Source organism: Carassius gibelio, chromosome B4, assembly GCF_023724105.1.
Source record: "Carassius gibelio isolate Cgi1373 ecotype wild population from Czech Republic chromosome B4, carGib1.2-hapl.c, whole genome shotgun sequence".
Classification (NCBI taxonomy): domain Eukaryota; kingdom Metazoa; phylum Chordata; class Actinopteri; order Cypriniformes; family Cyprinidae; genus Carassius; species Carassius gibelio.
Genome location: NC_068399.1, coordinates 17,154,777 through 17,177,090, shown reverse-complemented (window position 1 = coordinate 17,177,090; position 22,314 = coordinate 17,154,777). Strand labels below are relative to the sequence as shown.

Below are 22,314 nucleotides of genomic sequence, written 5' to 3'. Positions count from 1 at the left end.
TAACAGTAGGGCATATTGTGCCTGAGTATTAAGGTGAGACTGGAATGGGTGCACAGAGAAGGTGGGGAGAGAAATGAACCTACACTCTTTCAAGCCCGAAAGACAAGCCTGTATGATTCTTGGAGCCCAGAAGCACACCGCCATCCGCAATCATAACATGCTACTGCTCTCCTGGTCTGCTGGCTTTGTTTGAATAAGTTCAATGTGGTCTGAAACGAGGCTTTGGTAGAGCTGAACGTGGCTGGTGCTGGACCAGCTGCATATAGCTTGGAGAAATCAATGTCAGCCTCTTCCACATACTCTCACACAAGGGACATTATTCCAAAGGATACAATAACTTTCTGAGAGAGCATTGAGAAATTCCTGAAAGGACTTTTAGAGAATATGATCACCACCTTCCCAAAATCTACTTTTAATTATCAATATTTGGTTAGGAACGATTTTAACCCAAGACTGCCATCTGGTGGCTAGATTACTCTGCCTGAGTCCTGTGAATTTGCCTTTTATTAAGAACCAGCTGATGATTAGAGTAGCCTATGCATCATATAGAAAGGATAAGCTGGTTTTTATATGGAATATTTCAGTCAGCTTGGTAGGAAAGATGGCAGTGTTGTGAGAGAGAATGCTTATGCATTTCTTCCAGCAGATGCTCTGTAATGATGAAGAAAGACTATGCAAGCCTTCCTTCAAAGGCCTGATGCCTTAAGCCTCCAAAGTTGGCAAGTAGTTTTAACGATGACAAAAAAAACCCCATCATGATCAAAGCAACTCCAACCAGGTTGAGAGCTTCCGCGCAGCTTAGAGGCCTAATCCTATTCACTACTTAAGACAAAGCAAAAAGAACAAAAGGAAGGAGTGCGCTTTTTGATTCCAGGAGATAATGTATTTTCATGAGGGCTCTCCTGGGTAAGTAGAAGTCTTCTGAGGACCAAGACTTGTGCTTGCACTTTCTTTCACAGTACGACCAGTGGCAGTATAGTGATGTATAGTGAACGTGATTTTCACTTCCGAAACCTGATTTTTGCTCTCCACAATTTCCACAGTACCAAAGGGAAAAGCTTGTATTCTGATGACGTGATAAGTTTTGGGGATTTTTTGGGTAGAATTTCACATTAACCGTCAGTGGTTATCATATTGCTATGGTAACACACATTTGTTTTGAACGTGATGGATTCGGATCCAAGCTATGGTTTTCAGAGGGATTTGTGGGTTGGGTCGAGCTCCATGTAAAATGAGATACGAGGGACGATTAAGTGTTTGAATTTGGTTTATGAAAGCAGATGTCTGCTCCTCTTCTCTCTCCCACATTTATTACATTATTTGCTTGACTCTCTCTCTCTCTCCGATTCATTTCTTAGACGCATTCAAGGCAAACAAAGGCCAGCCAACTGATAGAACCTCATTTACCCCTGAACTCAATGAATTCCAGCACAGAGTGACCTGGTTGCTCGCTTTGTGGTTTCGCCTAGAGGATTGTTTGGCCTGTGCTGGGGCCAATATAGAGGAATACGCTGTGACCTGGTAGCCTAATCTTTTCGTATGAAAGGAACAGTTGCGTAGTTGTTCCTACACCATCTGTTGTGCAACCACAAGCTGTCAATCTGTTAAAAGTAGGGCTAATCCACTAAACGGTCTCCTTTCCTGCTCGAGCCAAAGCAGGAAAGATGATTCGTTTATGATGCATTTAAGCAATATTATACTAGCAAGAAAGCTGCACTCTGAATATTAGCATGGCTGACTTTGGGCCGTGGCCACGAGGTGACAGGTGATCACAGCAACAGCAGCACAATTAAGAGTGAGTTATTTCTTTCGTACAAAGGTTAAGTAAAAAAGGGTTGGGGGGGGAACATAATAAACATGTTTGACAAAGTTTACTTTATATCTTTTTGCTTCACCAAGGAAAATCGTTTCAAACGGAGCCTCGGATGAATTTAGCCATTGCATCTATGTATAAACATGCAGGCGTTTTCTGAATGAATCAGTGTTTCGAAATAATCGATTATTGGTTCAATTAAGTGATTGAATGAATCCTCTATAAAGACAGTCTCTTGAGGCCACCTGCTGGATGTAACCTACAGAAAGAGCCCAAATGTAAAATCCCTCATGATAATGTATCAAATAATGAATATGTCATGTATGTGTAATTAATATAGCCTAAATATTGTAATTTGCTTTTCTTGTAATTGCATATGCAAACCAGACATGGATCAGGAATGCTGACTGATGGATTTTGCTGAAATTTATGTGTCTTTCCCCCAGTTGACATCTGCATTTGATCCATTTCTGCTGAACTGGAAAACTGTGACATGAGGTTTGAGTCAAAGCATGAAATCAAAGCACTTCTCTGTCACCTCTTTATATTTACCACAGACTCTGTTTTGACCTCACCAGTGTAACAGTGCACATATACCCGTTCTTTCTTTGGCAGCTATGTCTCTGTCTGCCTTTTTCTATTGCCAGACTGTGACTGTGAACAGTGTAGAAAAATGTAGGCAGAGTGTACTTTCTGTTTAGGGCCAGAAATAAATCTAGTTTATTTTGGTTTTTACATTCAGTTTCCCTCTGGTCCAAATAGCCTATGAATAATTTATTCATTCTGATATGGTTTATTCCAATATGGCCTTTGGATTTCAAGAGCTACATTTTTTAGGGGGATTTTGAATTATTTTGTTCATAATATAAAGATTCTTTATTACTATTGTTCATCCATGGAAATATTGAGTTCCACAAAAGTTTCTTTATAGTGGCATAAAAAGGTTCTTTAGAATTTTTAAATGTTCTTCACAATAAGAAAGAAATAATTATTTTAAGAACTGTTCATCGAAAGGTTCTTTGAAGAAACAAAAATAATTATTCTATGGCATCACTGTAAAAACCATGCAGCGGTAGTCAAAATAAATATTTTTATTATTTCGGTAAACAGAACTCTGCATTACATTTAAAGGTGATACATACACACACATATACACATTTCAACACCGGACATTATGCAGTGTAATCTGCAATATTCATACACATTCAGAAAGGCTTTCAGTAAATAAATGGTTGTTACTGATGATACTGTATCTCGCCCTATGGTTTACTTCTGTCCCAGCCTCTCCAGGGCTTTATGTAAGATCTTCAGGTCATCCCTCATCTGTGCTAAAACATTCTGGATCTTAGAAGGCTCATCCAAAACCTCCATGCTGCAAGTGTAGGGATCATATCTAATGGAGAAGGGCTTCTGTATTGTGGATGAATACTGCCTGTAGAATAACAGCAATTGCAGTCACTAATGATGCTTTCTGATCATTTGTACAACCTCAGTGAAAAGGTTTTTTACAGATTGTCTGAGAAAACACCTACCTTAGCTTGCGTTTGGCATCCTCAAAGCTTTCGGACACAAAGTAAACGGGCTGATATGACTGGTCCTGGTACGGTTGGACCGCAGTCTCAGCTGGACTGAATGGTTTGTATTGGGGCTCATTAGAAAGAGCGTACTGAAAAAAGAAAGAAAGATGCAATCCAAATAATTTCAAAGAAATGCAGTTTCTATTCATCACAGAATTCTAAAAATCACGGTTTCCTCAGAAATGTTAAGTATAGCACAACTTTTTTCAACATTGATAATAATAAGAAATGTTTCATGAGCTCCATTTTATTTTTTCTTACCAAAAGTTCTCCATATGAGGACAGTAGTCCAGCCCCATAGGCCTTCACTGTTCCATTTTGCTTACAGAGACCAAACTCCACTGTAAACCAGTATAGCTGTTTGTGAAATTTAGAAATGTTTTGTGAGGCTACACATATAGAATGACAGAATTTATATGTAATAGCCATTTAACCATTTGTTTTGAATTTGTAATATGAATGAAACAACACAAGGGGGCACTAAAGACTTGCTTCAATGCATTAAGCTTCAGTGAAGTATTCTCCAGCTGAATGTTTCCATTAGGATGTACTCACTGTGGACAGTTTCTCAATGTCTTCATCTGATGCTCCAAGCGAGGCAAGTCCAATCTCCTGCAATGTAAAAGGTTCAGTGTCAAATGCAACGTGTCTCACTATTTCACTCCATGGAAAAACACTGATTGAACATTTAAAAAAGACTGATCTGTATTAACAAAGCATGCATGTTGAATGGTAGTTTCCCAGTTGAGTTAACTGTTCATTTCAAGCTGATTATGTAGCACAGAAACATACCTGTGAAAACTGAGCAAATTCTTTGTCTGCAAGCATGGGAATGTGTCCAAGTAACTCGTGACAGCAGTCACTTTTTAAAGAAAAATACAGTCAAAATATTAGTCCTGTGCAATAAAAAGTTTAAAAAAATTCTGTTTTGTGTCTTTATACGTACGGTTCAGGGGAATGCATGGGAGCTGAAGGGTGACGAATGTACTGGGTACACTGGAACACCCGGAACGCTAGACTGGCTAGGAAGTCCCGAGCAGAAAGCAGCCCTGCCACTGGCCGTAACTGAAAACCTGTCCTCTCTGATCAAGAGCACACACAGGCACAGAACATAAGTCAGTGTAAATTAGCAAATTTTGCACGCACAGAAATACTGTAAGCAGACCTGTACACCTTTAAGAAATGCAGACACTTCTCCTAGCTGAGGGATCTTGTCCTCTCCATACAAACATTCACTCTCCAGCTGACCGAGGGCTTCTAGAAACTGTCTGCAGGCGTGAGTGGGGTACAGATTGCTCAGAGTCCTGTAGACCTCCCTCCTGCCTCATCACAAAAAGAGCTCTTAGAATCACGCGGTCGCACTAGTCTTCTCTAAACATTTGATATGCAAATACAGACATTTAGTTGACAGCAATCAAACTCTATAAAATAACTGGGAAAACCTACCAAGTGGCAATCTCTTGTGGAGTGTATTCCACTACAGGCAAAGGGTCTCCACTACAATGACAAAAGAAAGATCAAATTTTGGCCTAAAATATATATTTTTTTGTTGTAAAAAAGAATATCTGATTAGATAGCACAATAATGATAATTGTTGCTTTTGTTGTTGTTATTTCAGATTAATTAATATCATGTGACTTACTGCTTATAGTTGAAAGCCAGTTCAGAAACTATTCCTCTTCGTTTTCTGTATTCTGGATCACTGAATCCCTAAATAATTCAAGCGTTATTTTCACTGATATACCATTTGATCAGAATAATGCAAGTAGAAATAAAATTATTTAAATGTGAATGTAAATAATGTCCTATTTTAAGAAAAGCACCACGGTTTTTCACTTACAGGGTGATCCTGGTCCAGATCGGGGTCATATTTTGTTATCAGATGATTGCATTTATCTAGGTCAGAAATCTTCTTTGGAAACCAAGGAACTGTGTGTTAAAATAAAATGAAAGGAACCTTGTAAAATAGTTGAAAAGGAATGTCTGCTGTACATGTAATATGGAATAGATAAATCACCTACTCTTCTCTTCTTGCACTATTTTCACTTCATCTGCAACTCTTTTTAAGGAGTTGATGAAGATGTCAGTGTCGGAGCAGTGCACTTCACACCTCATGAAGAACTCCAGATCATCTCCACCGCTTTTCTTCGACTTCCTGCTTGGTCGACTCTCTAAATGGAGGAGTTTGGCTTCAAAAGTCTAAGTAGCAAAACCAGACAAACATTTTTATTATGTTTTCATCACAAAACATTATGTATGGCACCTGCAATGAAAAAGACATGCATAATGCATATAGAGTCACAACTAAAATGTTACACAACTAAAAAAGCAGCACATGTCTGTTATGTTTTTAGTGTGTTTTATGTGTTTGTTTCCAGAATATTCTTTTTTTGCTATTTTCAAATATATTTAGGATGGGGTTAATTATTTTGTGCAAATATATTTGATTACCAAAATAAATCCATGCACGTATTTAAACTGCCCATTTTGTTCTGTTGGTGTCACATTTGTAACAACAGCTCTCATTGTAGTTGACATTAATTAACACAGTTTAGGTAATAAGATTTTGAATACCTTAATTTGCAGCAAAATAAATATAGAAAGGTACTCTGGAAAAAAACGGTATAGAAATAAGTTCCACTCAGTCAGAAATTGCTAGTAAAATTTCTAAACACTTACAAAAAGAAAAGGCAAAGGTTAACTAGTCTAAATGCTGAATTAAATGTAAACAATTTAAAGCAAAAAAAAAGGTAATTTCTTGTAAATGTAGGGCCTAGCTACTGTTTCCCTACACAGTCTATAAACAAAGTATACGTTTAGGAAAAAAAACCCCAATCAAATAAATGGGAAATAATAATGGGGAAAACACCATATTGTACACCAATACACCAATACTGTAGGCTAATTTATGAGAGAAAATGATTTAAAAAAAAGCACGTACCTCAAAGACTTTGCCAACCTTGAAGAAGCCTGCGTTCTTCTCATTTCTGAGAGCAAAGAGGATGTTGAGAGTGGCTTTACCGCTCTTCTCCTCCTCAAACACGAAGCTGTCCCCGCAGCGCGAGGGCCCCGGAGATGACGAGCCGCTCTCTCTGTCGCGCCGCGCGTCCTCGATCAGACTCCGCTTTCTGCCGCTCAGCGGAATAGCCTGCACTATACTGTCCGTCTTCATCGATTCTTTGGGGAAAATAGGCCACTATATCTATAATTGCTAAATATATCCAATTAATATTTGAGTCGACACCAAATAAGGAGTCCAACTCTGTCTAAATGAGAAGAAAACTCTTTTGTTCACTGTGGGGCCAAAGCCCTACAATTTATATACAGACGTGCTGGACTTTATGTAAATGTGTTGCGTAAATGCAAGTCTAATTTTAAGCTGGGATGCGTCACGAGTTTGTGTTTTTCTTTTCCAGGCACCAAATACGAGCCGTGACACGTGACACTTCACAGGCGCTTCACAGCCAAAAGCGACAAGTTACATAAGCTAAATGCTGGTTTTTGTGAAAGGTCAGCACTAAATGAGTCTTTATTTGAAATTCATAAATAAATAATAGTGTCCTTTGTTTTTATGGGGCGTAAATGATACAAAATAATAAAATGCGGCATTGAGATTGTGCTGCTCTCCATGGTACTGAAACAGAACGCATGCTGTTCGCTTGTAAATGCAAGAAATAATAATAATACATTAATATACTTTAATATAGATTTATTCTAATATTATTATTAGGCTAATATATAAATAAAAATGGCAACTTAAAAAAATATAATACTAGTTATTTTATTTATAACAATCTTTACTGTTTTTTGAAGTACATGTGACAATGCATGCATAACATCTCAGGCTTCAGTACACCAACAGATACATGATATATGCAGTAGGCTATGTTAAATTGCATTTACAGTCAAGCAAAACTTATAAATACAAATATCTTTCGTTAAGTTTGAGTATTTCAGTAATTACGCTTTAGTGTAATGGAGCATATGAACGCATGTTTTAAACAAAAGCAGCTTATTAATGAAAATAGTTCGTCTCCCAAATGCACTTGCTCAACACATGGCTTCAACAAGCCTTTGATCCCGTGATTCATTGATTGCGGCTTGTTTGGGACAATTACAGCAACATTGTTCGACAACAAGTAGCAACAGCCGAAGCAAATGGTGGACGGTAGGCAATCTTTTTTTTTTTTTTTTGTACGATTAAACTACTGAAAAAATACAACATATAATATATAAAATAACAAATATTGCGGCAGCGGGTCTTAATAGTGCCCGAAGCTTTTTGATATTTACATGCGATTTGTTTTGCATGGGTATTTTTTCCCGTGTTATTTCGTTATATGTCATTTAAATACGTAGTGAGTAAATATATTTGAGCTAGCAAAATTAGTCTATAAATATGTTCTACATGCAATACATAAGAACTAATTTAATATTTCATATCATGCTCTCTCTCTCTATCACAGCTTGATTAGAAAAGGTATGTTGTATATGGGCCTGAAAAGCAATACAGACGATGCTTATTTTAGCCTGTTTGATTTTCTAGCCTTTCTTCTTCATCTTCCACCATCGTTTCACTCCATCTTTCGCAGGGCATTGCACAGGATCGAGATCTCGCCTAGGAAGAAAAAAACAAAAACATAATTTGGGGATCATAATGGTATTAAATTAAAACGTACAAACCATGGTAGACAAAACGAAAAAAAAAAAAATTCATAAAACGGCTGGTTTAGTCACTAATCATAAGATACAATGATGGTGCATTGTATTAAAAAACGTGTCAAATTTAAACTGTGCAGCTGGTACCCCAGGGAGTTAGGCTACTATAAATCTGCCAACCCATTAAAGTTAAAAACTACAATTGAATTGCTGTAAAAAAAATAAAGTACTCTGAATTGTATTATAAAATAAAAATGAGTAGAAATTACTTCAAGTTAAATTAATGGAAACAAAGTAGTAAATAACAGATTTACAGTGCTGACCATTTAAAATATGAGTGGGAAGGATTTTATTCAATTTGACCTAAAGATACTATAACAATATTATTTCTTTGTGACCAAAAAAAGTACATTTTTAGGTTACCTGACTTTTTACATTGTACATTGTAAAATCATTAATACAACCTTCAAATGCTCCTTGCTATTGTCTTTACTTTCAGTAGACAATTCTCCTGATTTTTATTCCTAATTATTGTTTAACAGGGAAAATTCAGTTTAAGTGCAACATTATACTGAAGACACACCGCTGATGTTGTCAGCCAGGTTCTTCAGCTGCTGTGTGTTGTCCAGCATCTCGATTCTCTGTGTGTAGGCATTATAGCGCACAGAGAAAGGTCTGGGAATGGTGGAAGCAAATTTGCTGTAAAAACAAAATGAAAAAGTATATATATAACTGGAAAAATGCAGAGGGAAGGGCTGATTTAATTGTAGTCATTTTACCTGACTTTTTCTTTGGCGTCCTCGAAACTTTCAGCCACAAAGTAAACTGGCTGGAACTCTGTAATGGGATACTGCTGCAGGCAGGTCTTCTCTGGCTCGAAGGGCAGAAGTTTGGGCTTGTCCGTCAAACAGTACTGCAAGACATTAGATTAACATCTCATTCTCCACTTCAGCCTTTTGTGCATCAGTGTCATGTTTCTGCTTTTCACTCCACTAATGACACAGTAAACTCAATTGGGCTGCTAACTTCTTTTCTAAAAGCTTAAAGCAAAAAGCCAGTTGACTTTGTTGGGTTAGAGCACAGGGTATGTACTTGAAAGAAGCATTCTGAGAGGTAACAAATACAGTACCTGCAGTTCACCAAAAGAGGAGAGCAGACCAGCACCGTAAGCCTTTACTTTATCTCCTTCTTTGCACAGACCAAATTCCACAGTGAACCAGTAGACCTGCAAAAAATAAACATTATAATCATACAGCCGCTTTGAGAGAGACAAATATATCTTGCGGTTTTATAACATGACTGGCCTCAGTTAAAATGTGGAAAATGATTATTTTTGTAACCTAAAGCAATACTCACTGTGGCCAGCTTCTCTATGAACTCATCAGGGGCGCCCAAAGAAGCGAGTCCAATTTCCTGGTCAAACAGAAATCAACATTTGATATTTAATTGCTGACAAATGCACATTAGATATAAAGTCTGCAGCAGATATTCTCTAGAAACCCACAAAAGCATACTATTTCTGTAAATAATGTGTATATATTTTATATATATATATATATATATATATATATATATATATATATATATATATATATACACACACACACACACACACACACACACAAATGCAATATATTATTTGAAAATATTTACATGTATTAATATATACTATACAATAATATATTTCATATATAAACGTAACATATTTTTCTTAAATATATGCATGCATGTGTGTGTATTTATATATACGTAATAATATTTATATATACTTTTATTTTAGATGCGGTTAATCATGATTAATCGTTTGACAGCACTAATATATATATATATGTATATATTATGAATTATTACTATTAATTTTTTTTTACAGAATTATATTATATTATATTATATTATATTATATTATATTATATTATATTATATTATATTATATTATATTATATTATATTATATTATATTATCAAACCTGTGAGAACTGGGCAAAACTTGGGTCAGCAAACAGTGGGACATGACCCAGCAGCTCATGACAGATGTCCCTGAGGAAACAAATACACATTTATCTTTTCCTTTGATCACTTTTCACAGTTCTTAAATATATTTGTGCCATTTATTTCAAACAAAGCTTTAACCAATTCTTGGTCTGTATACTCACGGTTCAGGTGTGTACATGGGTTTGGAGCTGTGGCGAATGTACTGTGTCGAGTGAAACACTCGGAAGGCGAGACCAGCTAAGAAGTCACGTGAGGAGAGGAGACCGGCCACAGGACGCAGACGAAAACCTGTGCATGCTGAGAAATCAAGAAAGGGTGAGATATGTAGTGTAGAAGTGAAACACCAGTTTTTTATTACACACTAAAACTTCATTATACATCCCCTTCACCTGACTGTATTTGAGTTTAAAGCAGCTCTTACACTGCAGGTAGCGTGAGATGTCCTCTAGCTGCGGGATGTTGTCCTCACGGTACCCGCAGTACTTCTCCAGCAGTGGAAATACACGGTTGTGTTCACGACAGGCATGTGTCGCGTACAGAGTCTTCAGCTCTCGAAAAACTGTTCCCCATGTGGCCTTCTCTTCAGCCGTGTATTCAACACGAGGAATAATCTGTCCACTAACAAAGGAGAGGAATGCTTATTTCATATTTAATAAACCATGTATTTAAATACATTTGTCTAAACAGTATACAACAAACCTAACAAACCTGATTTTGAACCTAAGTTTATTTTAAAATAACAATTTAATCATTAATAAACTTTTTTTTGTGGAAACTATGATACACTACCATTAAAAGGTTTATAGTAAGTATATAAAAATGAACATAAATATAAAGCATTGATAGTAATTAAAATGATTAATAAACGAGAAACAATAATAACTGATAACAACTGAAAAAAAAACATATTAGAACATGTCAATGAAGAGTAATATCTTAATTATTCAACCTTTTGAACAGTAGTGAATACTCTTTTATGTGGCCTAAAGGGATGTAACACCCAAATATAAAAACTTTGGTCACACTTTATTTTAGGGTCCAATTCTCACTATTAACTAACCATTAACTATGACTTTTGCCTCAATTAACTCCTTATTTGCTGCTTATTAATAGTTTATAAGGTAGTTGTTAAGTTTAGGGTCTTGGGTAGGATTATGGATGTCATGCATTATATGCACTTTATAAGCACTAATAAACAACCAATATGTTAATAATAGACATGCTAATAAGCAACTAGTTGTTAGTGTGAATTGGACCCTATACTAAAGTGTTACCAAAACTTTTTCTGCTGTTTTGTACCCCATTAACTTTCATAGTATGAATAAAAATGATTGAAATATTTTTCAAAATGTCTTCTCTTGTGTTCCACAGAATAAATAACATCATACAGTGTGGAGCGACATCAGGGTGAGTAAATAATGACAGAATTTGCAATTTTCTGTAAACTTCCCCTTTAAGTATAAAAAACACTTTTGGGGTCCCATTGTATTTTTATACCAAAACCATCCTAAAACAGGGCTGATTAATGAAACTAAGCATATACTCTATAGCATGTACGTCACATCTATGTCATATCAGTGATGAGTGGTGTTATTATTGATGGATCGTGTATGTAAATGTGTGCTTCCTCAGGGGGCGTTGCATTCAACGCTCCTGCCCTTTGTAGTGGCCATGTGAATAATGCATCTCAATTATGATGACAAAGCTCCCGGCGCTCCGGACTGCACTGGGACCCTGTAATTTAGCCCTTTTGTTAGGCAGCAGGAGTAATTTTCCATAGAAAGCACAACAAAACAACAGGGAAAGCGCTAGAGGTGGGAACAATCCCTGTAGCCCATGGGAAAGTAGTACATGGGGGAGAAAGGGCAATAGTTACTGTCTGTAGTTGTAGGCAATGTCAGCAAATTCCTTCCTTCTGGCACGGTACACGGGGTCTGTAAAGCCCTGTGAATGACAGTGATGTTAGAGTGTGAGAGAAAGTGGATCTCCAGCTAGTTCTGATCTCTCAGTAGCCTTTGACAGTGTTACTCAGTCTCGTAGAGGAGACTCATTCAAATGAGGCCTTTGTAGAGTGTTTGCTGCTCATGATGAATGCATTTCAGTTTAATGACGGCTGGAAAGGGGCAATTATTTATAATTACAGGGGCTCAATTAAAGCGATGACATCAATTTGAGAGCCCCCGCCCGTTTCCATTAGAATAGAGAGTGATGCAGATCCTGACTGTGGGCTTTTAGTGTCGCATGGACCAACTGCGCATCTTTCAAAATACACCCACCCACACACACGCATGCGTTTGAAATAAAAATGAAGAAGTTTCCCCTCAAGCTCACTTTCGCTCTTTTCTCTGATCATACAGATGGTCACTTCAAACACACACACACACACAGTGTCTTACAGGATGGTCTGCATCCAGCTCGGAACCGTAACTGAGAATCTGATTGGCAAAACGATCCAAGTCCTGGATGTCATTGGGGAACCATGGAACTTTTGATGAAAGGGAAAGAAGGAGAAATGTTTATGGTTAATGATTAAATAATGTATTACATAATCCATACAATTTAAGCCCTGTTGACAACATTATTTTTCATATAGTGTGTTTATCCTTGTAAAAAAAAAAAAAATTGACTGTTAAAAAAAGTAAATTTTAACAATTTTAAATTATATATAAACAGAAATAATATACAGAATGCAATGTTTTCAGATTCATAATTGCATTTTAATTAAATGAAAATGTATTATAGTTCAAATGTATATTAAATTACTTCAGCTATTTTGAATATGGTTAAAGTGTACGATTGAATGTATTGACAACCATTTATGTTAAACTAAAAATACACTTAATTTAAAATATACTTAATTTATATGTCAATTATTTTACATTTATTTGTATTTAAATACATTTTTAATTACACGTGTAAATATGAAGATACAGTTTAGCACATTTATAATATTTTAAGTTTTTATGTAATACTATAATGTAATGTAAATTTAATGCAATTATACATGTCAGTTAAAATGATCATCAAGTAATCTACTTTAGTATGCTAGTCGACACATTAAAACAAGTCTACTTTTGTAAATATACAACAAAAGATTTAAAAAAGTCCTTTGAAGTAAAACTTTGACATTATTACAAACTGATGAAAGTATTCTCTCTTTATACAAATATGTGGCCTTTTACAATACAAGCACAATTTTTTAAATATACTTTTAAGACTTAAATACGCTACAAGTGCACACTCATTACTCAGGGTATAGTAATGCACTTACAGTGTAAATCTTTGGGGCAATGCATTTTTATAAGAACAAATGCTAACTTTTCAAACAACTTTACAACTCAATTAACACATTTCTGAATATAAGAAATTATATAAGTGCCGTCCTCCTCTTTTAAACCTTCCAGAATTACTTGAACTTAGATTTATATGAAAAGTATTTAAGAGTTTCCTGGTTTAAATTTCATTGAGATCTATAATGTTTCCATTCTCTTTATTAAATTGAGATTAATGTACTAAGTTCTAAATATGTGAACTTGTTAATATCGAATGCTGTGTTCGCTAATGCTGGCATGCTAACAAAGATGGATGACACAGTAGTAAACAGAAAGCATTGTGTGGCGAATGAGCCAGAGGGTGACAGCGCAGTCCTGGCTATGAGGCTACATCTTGCTCTACAGCAGCTAGATTTATGAGAGTTAAAGCTCTTTGGAGGTCCAGCCATCAGTACAGAGTTCAGCAACCAGCCTGGGGCGGTCTGAACAAAAGGCCAAGAACTGAAGACCCTGACTGGTTTTCCTCATCGGCCATAAATATCCATAAATGTCCCCTGCTCTGTGTTTTCTTATTGTGTAAGGGGGAAATTGTAATGGGGTCTGTTGGTCTGTCAGTCTTTGTACTGAACTTTGACCCCCACCCTGCTGAACTGACTCTTGAATAGAAACAAGACATTTCAGTCTATCTCTAAGAGTCTGTTTGTCCTCAAAAACTAAACTAATGAAATTCTGGAAACAACCATATGAGAGGACGAGTGCAAAGGCCTTTGTCATCCATCTCCACGATGACATTTATGAAGTCTTACAACATGTGTTCTATTTCTGTTCCTCATATTCTAAGCCATCCTGCTCTCACTCTCTTGTTGTGTTTCTGTCTGACCTTGAAATGCTGTAGCAGCTTTTGATTTCTGTTCTTGTAGGGAGCGATGATTTGTTCATCAGACTGTTGTCTCACCTGTGTCTTTTTGTTTGTTGCGAGACAGCTCATGAACTTGGCCACTGATCTGGGTGCGCAGACTATCAACAACTTCATCTAGAGCTTTAGAGGAGGCCTGATCCACACTGATGAAGAACTCATATTCTTCTTTGTTGTCGCGTGCTGGACGGGACTCAATGTGGGTCAGGTTAATGCCTTTGTCCTGCAAAGTACATAGATGTAACATACATGTACACAAAGCTGCATTATATTACATTATCTATCTATCTATTTGGATATTTTTGACCCTGGACCACAAAACCAGCAATAATATGGATCGTAGGACAAATATTTGGTGGAGATACAAATATTTGAAAAACTGGAATCTGAGGTTGAAAAAAAAACAAAAAGGTAAATTTTCTTTAAAGTCTTTAAAGTTGTCCAAATTAAGTCCTGATTAATGCATATTACTAATCCAAAATTAAGTTTTGATTTATTTACGGTAGGTAATTTACAAAATGTCTTCATGGAACATGATCTTTGCTTAATATCCTAATGATTTTTGGCATAAAAGAAAAATCTATAATTTTGAACCATGCAATGTATTTTTGGCTATGGTTACAAATGTGTAAACACTAGGTGGCACTCCAGGACAATCCTTCTAACAAAAAAAAAATTATAATAATAAAACAAAAAATAATAATATACAGCACTGAGGGAAAAATCCACTCCAGACTGAGTGATCCAATTTAATAACACTTTAATAAAAGTGTTATAAAATTTCACAGACCCCTAATTAGAAGATTAAATGATATTTAATTAAATGTATCATGAACATGACATGATTAAGAGCATTTGATAATCATCTTTTATGTGGTACTCTCTTTTCTAATTAAAGTAACATTTAATACATTATTGTAGTGCATCAGTGACCACATTCACATTGTGGCAGCAACTGAGAATCACGTGTGCAGCTTTTCTTCAGCCAACGGGAGAGTGGGAGTTTTTGCATAGTTATGTTCAAATTGTACTGTTTCAACCAAAGCATGCTTAAATTTATGTGTTTTTACACACAGAGAGGGAGGACACCCACTGCTGTTTGCTATAGGCCTGCAGAGGAGGCGGATGGGGTTTACAATGTCTTAGACCTTCTCTGGTCCTTTTTCAATATCTTCCCTCTCTGTCGCATGCGGTGCTGATTGACTCCATATGGATTTGCATCCTTTAACTTTCAAAAAAACAACACAGCAGAGAATTACTGCATCATTTTTCTGCACGCTTGGCATTTTTTGCAGCGCTGGGTTCATATAATTGTCCTCAGTGTCAACGGGTTCAGTCAGAACAGTCAATGTTTCAAATGTCTGTATATGTTTTTTATATGTACAATGTTACAAAACCTCTGTTAATCTTATAATATTTGCTTTTCTGTTTGTTTACTTCTGGTTTGCATTTTATACTGCCTTGGCAAGGTATTAATCGTAACGACTTGCATTATATTAATTATTAATTAATGAATTAATGTTCTATTTAAATTGAATTAATTATGAATATATAATTAGATATGCTGTTGGAGCTGGATAGCTAATTCACAATAATAGCCCTTATTCATATATCTATAATCATCAATTATTGTTGCTTTCAGTCTTTCAAAAACATAATTTCCCCAAATAGTAAACATTCAGTGTGTGCTGCAGGAAATAGCTTTAAATTGGGTTAAAATGAAGCTGGAAAGTGTGTGCGGGGTATCCGGACTGAGGGTTGGAGTAGGGGGTGTTTTTATGGGGTGTTTTAAAGGGGGTGGAGTAGGATGGTACGGCAGAGCCAATCAGAATCCACAGGCTGAGCTTTTATCTTTATAGCGGCTTTAGGGGGTGCATGGTTGGCACACATCCATTAATGACTTGCACGAAAGCATCAGAGATTTTAGGCTCATTTGTTTGGTTGCTGAGTTTCAGGAAAGCACAGCATATATTGATCCGCAACATGTTGTGCTTATGTAATAATTTCCATATAATCAGTAAATGAAATCTCTACCTGGAAGCACGCTTCACTGCACGTAGGCAGTAGAAAAGTAAACATCCCGAAAAAAAAAATCAACTGAACTTTAATACAAGAACTTTGGAGATGATTCAAGAAATCTTGGCACTATACAAGACACGTGCACCGTGCACCTTTCATCTCAAAGCACTATTCTGGTTGATATTACTGATTTTTCTATATGCTTGCCAAGGACAGGACACATTGTTGTGTTTTCAGTGGCTTTAAGCTTTGTCTTGCCCTTTTTAGTTTATTTACATTTACTGAATTCATACCAAAAAAGAAATTATACAAAACTAAACTTCAGGGTCAGTAAAATGCATTTCATGTATTTTGCTAAGGCTGCTTTCATTTAATCAAAAACACAGTAATATTATGAAATAGCACTGTAATTTATTTATAATAACTATTTTCAATTATTTTACAATTTTATTATTTTCTATGATGACAAAGCTACATTTTCATCAACTGTTATCCCAGTCTTCAGTGTTACATGATGATTTAGAAATCAAATAATTTGCTAAATCAGTGCTCAAGAATCCTTTCTTATTATTATCACAGATGAAAATTGTAATAAATTGTAAAATACATAATACATTTTTCCGGATTCATTTATAATTGTAACAGCTTTAAAATTGACTTTTTCAATAATTGAATGCCTCCTTGCTGAATAAAATTATTTCTTTATTTCCATTTTTTTTCAATGAATCTCCCTCTCCTGAGATATTATCTTACAGCATTCATACCTCAGCTTAAATTAATATGCCATGTTTTCATAGCTGACAGAAGCTTTACGGTTCATATTTTATTTTTCTTGTTCTGGCACACAGTGGCACAAAAGCACCTTTAAAGACAAGTTCATTGCTTTTCATTGCTCCTATATATGTATATGCAAAATATGTATTCTTTCTCCGTGCTACAAAATTATTTACATGCTGAAGCTGGTTGAAAATCTCTCTCTCTCTCTCTATTTTCTTCTCTGTATATACTATATATATATATATATATATATATATATATATATATATATATATATATATATATATATCATATCACATTGCTGTGTGGTAAACATTTCTTTGCTTTTAAATCAACTTAGGCAGGTCACAAATTTCATTAATTCTGCTGAAGTTGCAACATGTGCACAGGATTATGGAATAATGCTCTTCAGTGTTTTGCATTTCTACAAATGTCTCACTATCATCCTCTGTCCTTAAAACTCACGTTTTGGTTTTAAAGAAATGCCAGTGTATATTAGAGAGATGTAGGAGAAACAGCGAAAAATGGATAGACGTACAACCATACAAAGAGACACTGAAAAGGGGCAAATTATGTCATTCAAATGTTTTTTGTCAAGACACTAACCTCAAATAGTCTTAGAGCTTTTACAAGAGCGCCAACTTCCTGCTTCAGAGAGAAGATGCAGGACACCACTCCTGTTTTGTTTAACGGTTCTTCCAGGTAGGATGAGGTCAGAGAGCCCTGTTAAACAAACAAATGTTGAGACACTCAAACAGTGGCACTCATCATCAAACATGCATGAAATGAGTACAGAAAAGTCATTTAAAATTGATTTTTAAGGGCTTTGTACTTGATTAATTGAATCAGTATCCACATTTTTTTCTTTGGTCTTTGAAATGAACATTAGTTAATCTTTTCCCATAGTGCCAAGGGACCCTCAATGACCCCTCTCTGTCTGAATCCAATCACTGCCCGTATTTTTTTTTGGATGCAACGCTCTCTGTTACACATTAGCAAATGACTTTAGACTTTAGACTTTAAAACTCTCAAGTCACACTCACATTCCTATGAACCTTCATTCATGTGAGTCAGGTATCAGTATCATAATGTTCACCCCTATTTTGGCACCCTTATTTTGCCATAATACTTTTTAAGGAACAAAAAATAATATAAAATGTACCTCAGGACATCCAAAATATTGAAGTAAAAAAGCCAACAATTACTGTATTGTAGCATCAGATCAATATTTCTGTTCGCGTACAATTATATCCGTTTTAACAAATTAGCAGCCTAACTGTTCTCTGGAGTCTTCCAGCTGATGCTATACTGTGTCAGCCTTCATTTTGTGGTCTGAAAATAAATTTCCAGTTAGGTCTAACAAAAATGAGAATGAGCTGGGTTATCACTGACCAATTTTAGGACCACACAGAATTTTCATTTGGACTTTTCTGCAGTAGCTATACATTGGCCCATACAAGTCTAATTTGCATCATAGTCTACATGTCTTTGTTCTTGTTATGTATAATGTTGGGGGAATGGTATTAAATTACATGCTTTAAACATGTAATATGATATAAAAAAAAAAACAAGCATAAATTTTATCAGTAGACTATTAATTAAATATATTGCAATATAATGACAATCATTTTAGAGTGAAGTTTGTTCACCTTCCTCTCCAGATCCCCGTTCATCTGTCTGAGACCTGCGTCCATTCTTGCTTCAGTCCTCAGGTGATGTTGATTTGCTGGATGCTTCTATGCTCTTTGTGCTACCCATCCAAAACTCCTGGCATTTAAAAGTGCCACGTGACACCACACCCCCTGGAACGTCCCGTGTGCGTGTCACGCGACGAGATGCCCATAAACCCCTGGGATATTTGGAAGCTGCCACCACAGCCCATCTGGTTTGTGTTGTCCAGTAAGAAAGAGTTTGCAGGGGGAGTTTTGAAGTTCAAAGTCAGCATTTCGTAACGTTTGCTTAACCGTTTTGTTTGTCTTCTTACTTGATGTAATATTTGTATTAGTAAATTACTAAAATAATTTATTTAATATATGTATATTTTTTTGTAAAGTAGAAGGGATTGAGTGTTCAAAATTTTAAAAACATGCGGGATCCCGTTATAAATAATCATCAATATCTATATGTTGATGTTCTGTTTATGACCACACGATGGCGCCAAATTACATATAAATGAACTGGGACTGGGTCCATACAATAGACGGTATAAAAACAATATGTGTGCGAATTGTGCTGTGTCAAAATTATACAATGATACACTGATTTCAAAGTGGTATACTTTTAAGGGATTATTTATTTATTTTCCCTGGCTTAATCTGTTGAAGTTGGAAAAATGTTAGTTGGCGCCACTAGCACAGCTAGCTAAGCATAAATTAGGCCTATGTCAAAAAATTTCTAAAACAAACACTAACATTATTATTATTTATTTGTGACTTCCTTGTCCTGTTGTAAGCTACTGTGTCACAACAGAAACGTGGAAGTAGTGTATGATAGTGTTTGGTAGTTTGATAGTGACTTACTGCAATATCAGCAGGTTTGTCATCAGGTACTGTTACAAATCCGGCTTCTACTAATTTAACTTTTATGGTAAATGAAACGTTTTTCAAATGCCAGCCAAATATGTAGGCCTACTCGTATATACTTCCCTACTTTTTCTTTTATTTTGATGACCGTTGTGTTGTTCAAGTCTTAATTAGGGGGACAAACACCCCTGACAAGTTTTATTAATATAGACAGTGTAGTGTGCACTTAGCTTATAAACTAAGCAAATGTGTTCTTTTATCCATATCTTTATTTGTGTTAAATTAAATCACTCCTGTCTGTACACACACCTTATGTTAAGGCTTGTTCAAACCATTCACGACTTTTCCACCAGATAGCAGTAGATGTCTATTCAATTCACGAACCTTCTATTCTATTCAAAACACATTTTCTTTAATGTAGGCTTACTGTACATAAGCTAACCATTTAAATTGCCAGAGATAAGTAGGGCTACAGTAAAAGTACACAAATTCCACAAACTGAACAAAAACCTACAATAGAAATGGCTTTACCCTGATATTAGATATTTTGTGATCACTGGATATGATGATATGAGAATATTGTACCTGGATGTCTGTTTACACAGAGAGTTTAGGCTCATGACCAAACCTCTATGTGATCTATGAAGAGCTGATGTCCAAACAAAGTGCACAACAGCAAAGACTCGTCTCAAATGAACACCTGGACATCGGTCCCCCTCCAACACCTGCAGATGTTTTCAGCTAAGGTAATGTTAAAGTACAGAAAAAAAATCAACAGCTGATATGACCAACTCATCTAGCCTTTGCTTTAGAGGGGAGCTTCTTGAAGTGTCTTTACTTCAAGGGGTCTAAAACAAAGCGGGAAATCTTTATTTAGTATAAGATAAATACAGGCAGGGCTAAAATGGGACAGTTCCTAGTCATTTGCATTGTTTTACAGTGCAATACCAAATTATTTAGCCCCATCCATGGAACCTTTCCACTGCACAAACGGCTCTTTATAGTAAATAAATGGTTCGTCAGGTCTTTAAACTGTTCTTCACAATAAGAAGCCACAATGGTTATCCACTGCAAAAATCCTAACAGTTAACAAGGAACCAGCGATGTTCAGTTCATTCACGAATATGACTGCGCCAACGCGCTCTCATCCACTAATGCATGGAAATAGCAGTGCATAAACGCCACGCACCTGCTTTCAAAAGCGCACCAATGAATAGTCATTGAAATTATCAAACAAAAAGAAAACTACTTTACAACGTAGGTTTAACAGCTAATAAATTGAAATATAATCCTGCATATCAAACCCGGGCTTATTGGAGAAAACAAACGGCTTTGTGTGGATTTGTTTTGTTTTTATTATTTTACAGCAGCTCGCGGAGTTAAGACAGGCAGAGGTGTTTCAATAGAAGTTCAGACGCCCAGATGTCATATTAATTATTACACTCGGGAATGACTGGAACCTTCCCTCAGCCCAGAGTATCATGAAAGAAAGAGGGGCTTACAAAACGCTAATTGGACTCTGCAAATGCACTGACAGAGCATGGTGGATATGTTTCAGAGAGTCCCAGCCGGAGTGAATAGAACCCACGCTTCTTTTCTAAACGCCCTTGCTGCGCTAAAAAAGGAGAAGGGGGAAAAAGAGAGAGGGAGAGAAAGGAAAGTTGGAGGGGGCTGGGTGCTTGAATGCTGGCCTGATCTTGAATGCCTCAGCCAGCAAAGAGAAATTACACAATTTATTGCCCCACTCCCTCTCCTCTCCACTCCACATGCATCGCGCGCACACACAAAACTGGAGCAGGCAAAGTCATTCAAACAAAGTTGGTTGAAAGCAATGTGCCATTATCGTGCGCCATGAAAGAGGCGAAATTAATCGAGAGATATACTGGAAGTAAATAGAGTGAATAAGGTGTCAGGAGCTTTTCTTAATGCGCGTCCGCAAAATAACCCATCCGTTCCGCCTTTCCAGCTGTGATGATTTCTAATAATGACTGGCCAAATTCATCTCGCCCGGACAAAGATTCCCTGTGTGGAACAATATCACATGGCTGTAACGCGTTAACAGTATAACAATTACTGTGACGAGTGTGAATTCATAACCGAGCTACACCTCAGTCCAATGAAAGCAAAGTGCTTTGAATGAGTTTATTTACTCTTGAATGGATTCGTCTTAACCACAACAACGGTTACAAATTATTTGCTATATTTGCTTAAGATCTGATTTATTTGATAAGTAGAAAGTTTACTACAGCAGGATTCGTATGTGATTAAATAATGGTAAACTATGTTGATTTCAAACACTTAGAACCCTCTGTCCTATAAATACAGTTGTTTTCTATTATTTAATGCTGTTTAATGGGAGATTTAATTGTGAAAACTACTCTTCTTTATTCACGAGATTTCATTCATAAACAACTTTTTTTCATGGTCTTTAGCAGCAAATACAGTCAACATGCATTGTTCTTATATTTTACTCAAGTATTTTCCCGTGATTTAAAGCGACTAATCTTAAGTTTCATTATTCGTTTCTCATAGTGCCTAAAAGAAAGATCGAAGCGCACCGTTATTAAGTTTTACATGGTCACAGGATGCCTTTATTGCCTCTCGAAGCTGAGTGTGTGCGTGTGTTTGTTCTCCAACAAACACTTGTCATAACCGAAAAACACCTCTAGTCATTCTTTACGAGAAGTTGTTTACTCAGTGGCAGGAGCGGCACGCGCCCGGCGTACGCAACGCAAGTGCATCTCAGGGGGCGTGGTCAGGAGGAACGC

At 36.2% G+C, this 22,314-nt stretch overlaps 2 protein-coding genes across 2 annotated transcripts; both read right to left on the bottom strand.

The window, feature by feature from the left end:
- Window positions 1–2,889: 2,889 nt before the first annotated feature.
- th2 (tyrosine hydroxylase 2) lies at window positions 2,890–7,005 on the bottom strand. Its single transcript, XM_052554613.1, has 12 exons — window positions 6,332–7,005; window positions 5,412–5,589; window positions 5,231–5,319; window positions 5,033–5,100; window positions 4,837–4,887; window positions 4,564–4,709; window positions 4,337–4,472; window positions 4,183–4,252; window positions 3,946–4,002; window positions 3,652–3,747; window positions 3,346–3,479; window positions 2,890–3,245 (listed from the first exon to the last, which is right to left on the bottom strand). The coding sequence occupies exons 1-12, from the start codon at window positions 6,560–6,562 to the stop codon at window positions 3,080–3,082; spliced, it is 1,422 nt and encodes a 473-aa protein (XP_052410573.1). The 5' UTR covers window positions 6,563–7,005; the 3' UTR covers window positions 2,890–3,079.
- A 150-nt stretch (window positions 7,006–7,155) lies between these two features.
- On the bottom strand, window positions 7,156–18,835 carry pah (phenylalanine hydroxylase). The gene is made up of 13 exons (XM_052554614.1): window positions 18,674–18,835; window positions 17,631–17,747; window positions 14,268–14,451; window positions 12,437–12,525; window positions 11,917–11,984; window positions 10,462–10,658; window positions 10,202–10,337; window positions 10,016–10,085; window positions 9,406–9,462; window positions 9,179–9,274; window positions 8,829–8,962; window positions 8,633–8,748; window positions 7,156–8,008 (listed from the first exon to the last, which is right to left on the bottom strand). The coding sequence occupies exons 1-13, from the start codon at window positions 18,716–18,718 to the stop codon at window positions 7,965–7,967; spliced, it is 1,353 nt and encodes a 450-aa protein (XP_052410574.1). The 5' UTR covers window positions 18,719–18,835; the 3' UTR covers window positions 7,156–7,964.
- Window positions 18,836–22,314: the final 3,479 nt, after the last annotated feature.

Bases quoted from the DNA above. Each gene is read 5' to 3' on its own strand.
- pah (XM_052554614.1), bottom strand. From the start codon at position 18,718: ATGGACGCAGGTCTCAGACAGATGAACGGGGATCTGGAGAGGAAG. The intron at 14,452-17,630 runs GTTAGTGTCTTG...TGTACTTTGCAG, and splicing joins AAGCTCTAAGACTATTTGAG to GACAAAGGCATTAACCTGAC. The intron at 8,009-8,632 runs GTGTGTCTTCAG...TTTTCTTCCTAG, and splicing joins CCTGGCTGACAACATCAGCG to GCGAGATCTCGATCCTGTGC.
- th2 (XM_052554613.1), bottom strand. From the start codon at position 6,562: ATGAAGACGGACAGTATAGTGCAGGCTATTCCGCTGAGCGGCAGAAAG. The intron at 5,590-6,331 runs GTACGTGCTTTT...TTTGCTACTTAG, and splicing joins AGGTTGGCAAAGTCTTTGAG to ACTTTTGAAGCCAAACTCCT. The intron at 4,253-4,336 runs GTACGTATAAAG...TTCTTTAAAAAG, and splicing joins CCCATGCATTCCCCTGAACC to TGACTGCTGTCACGAGTTAC.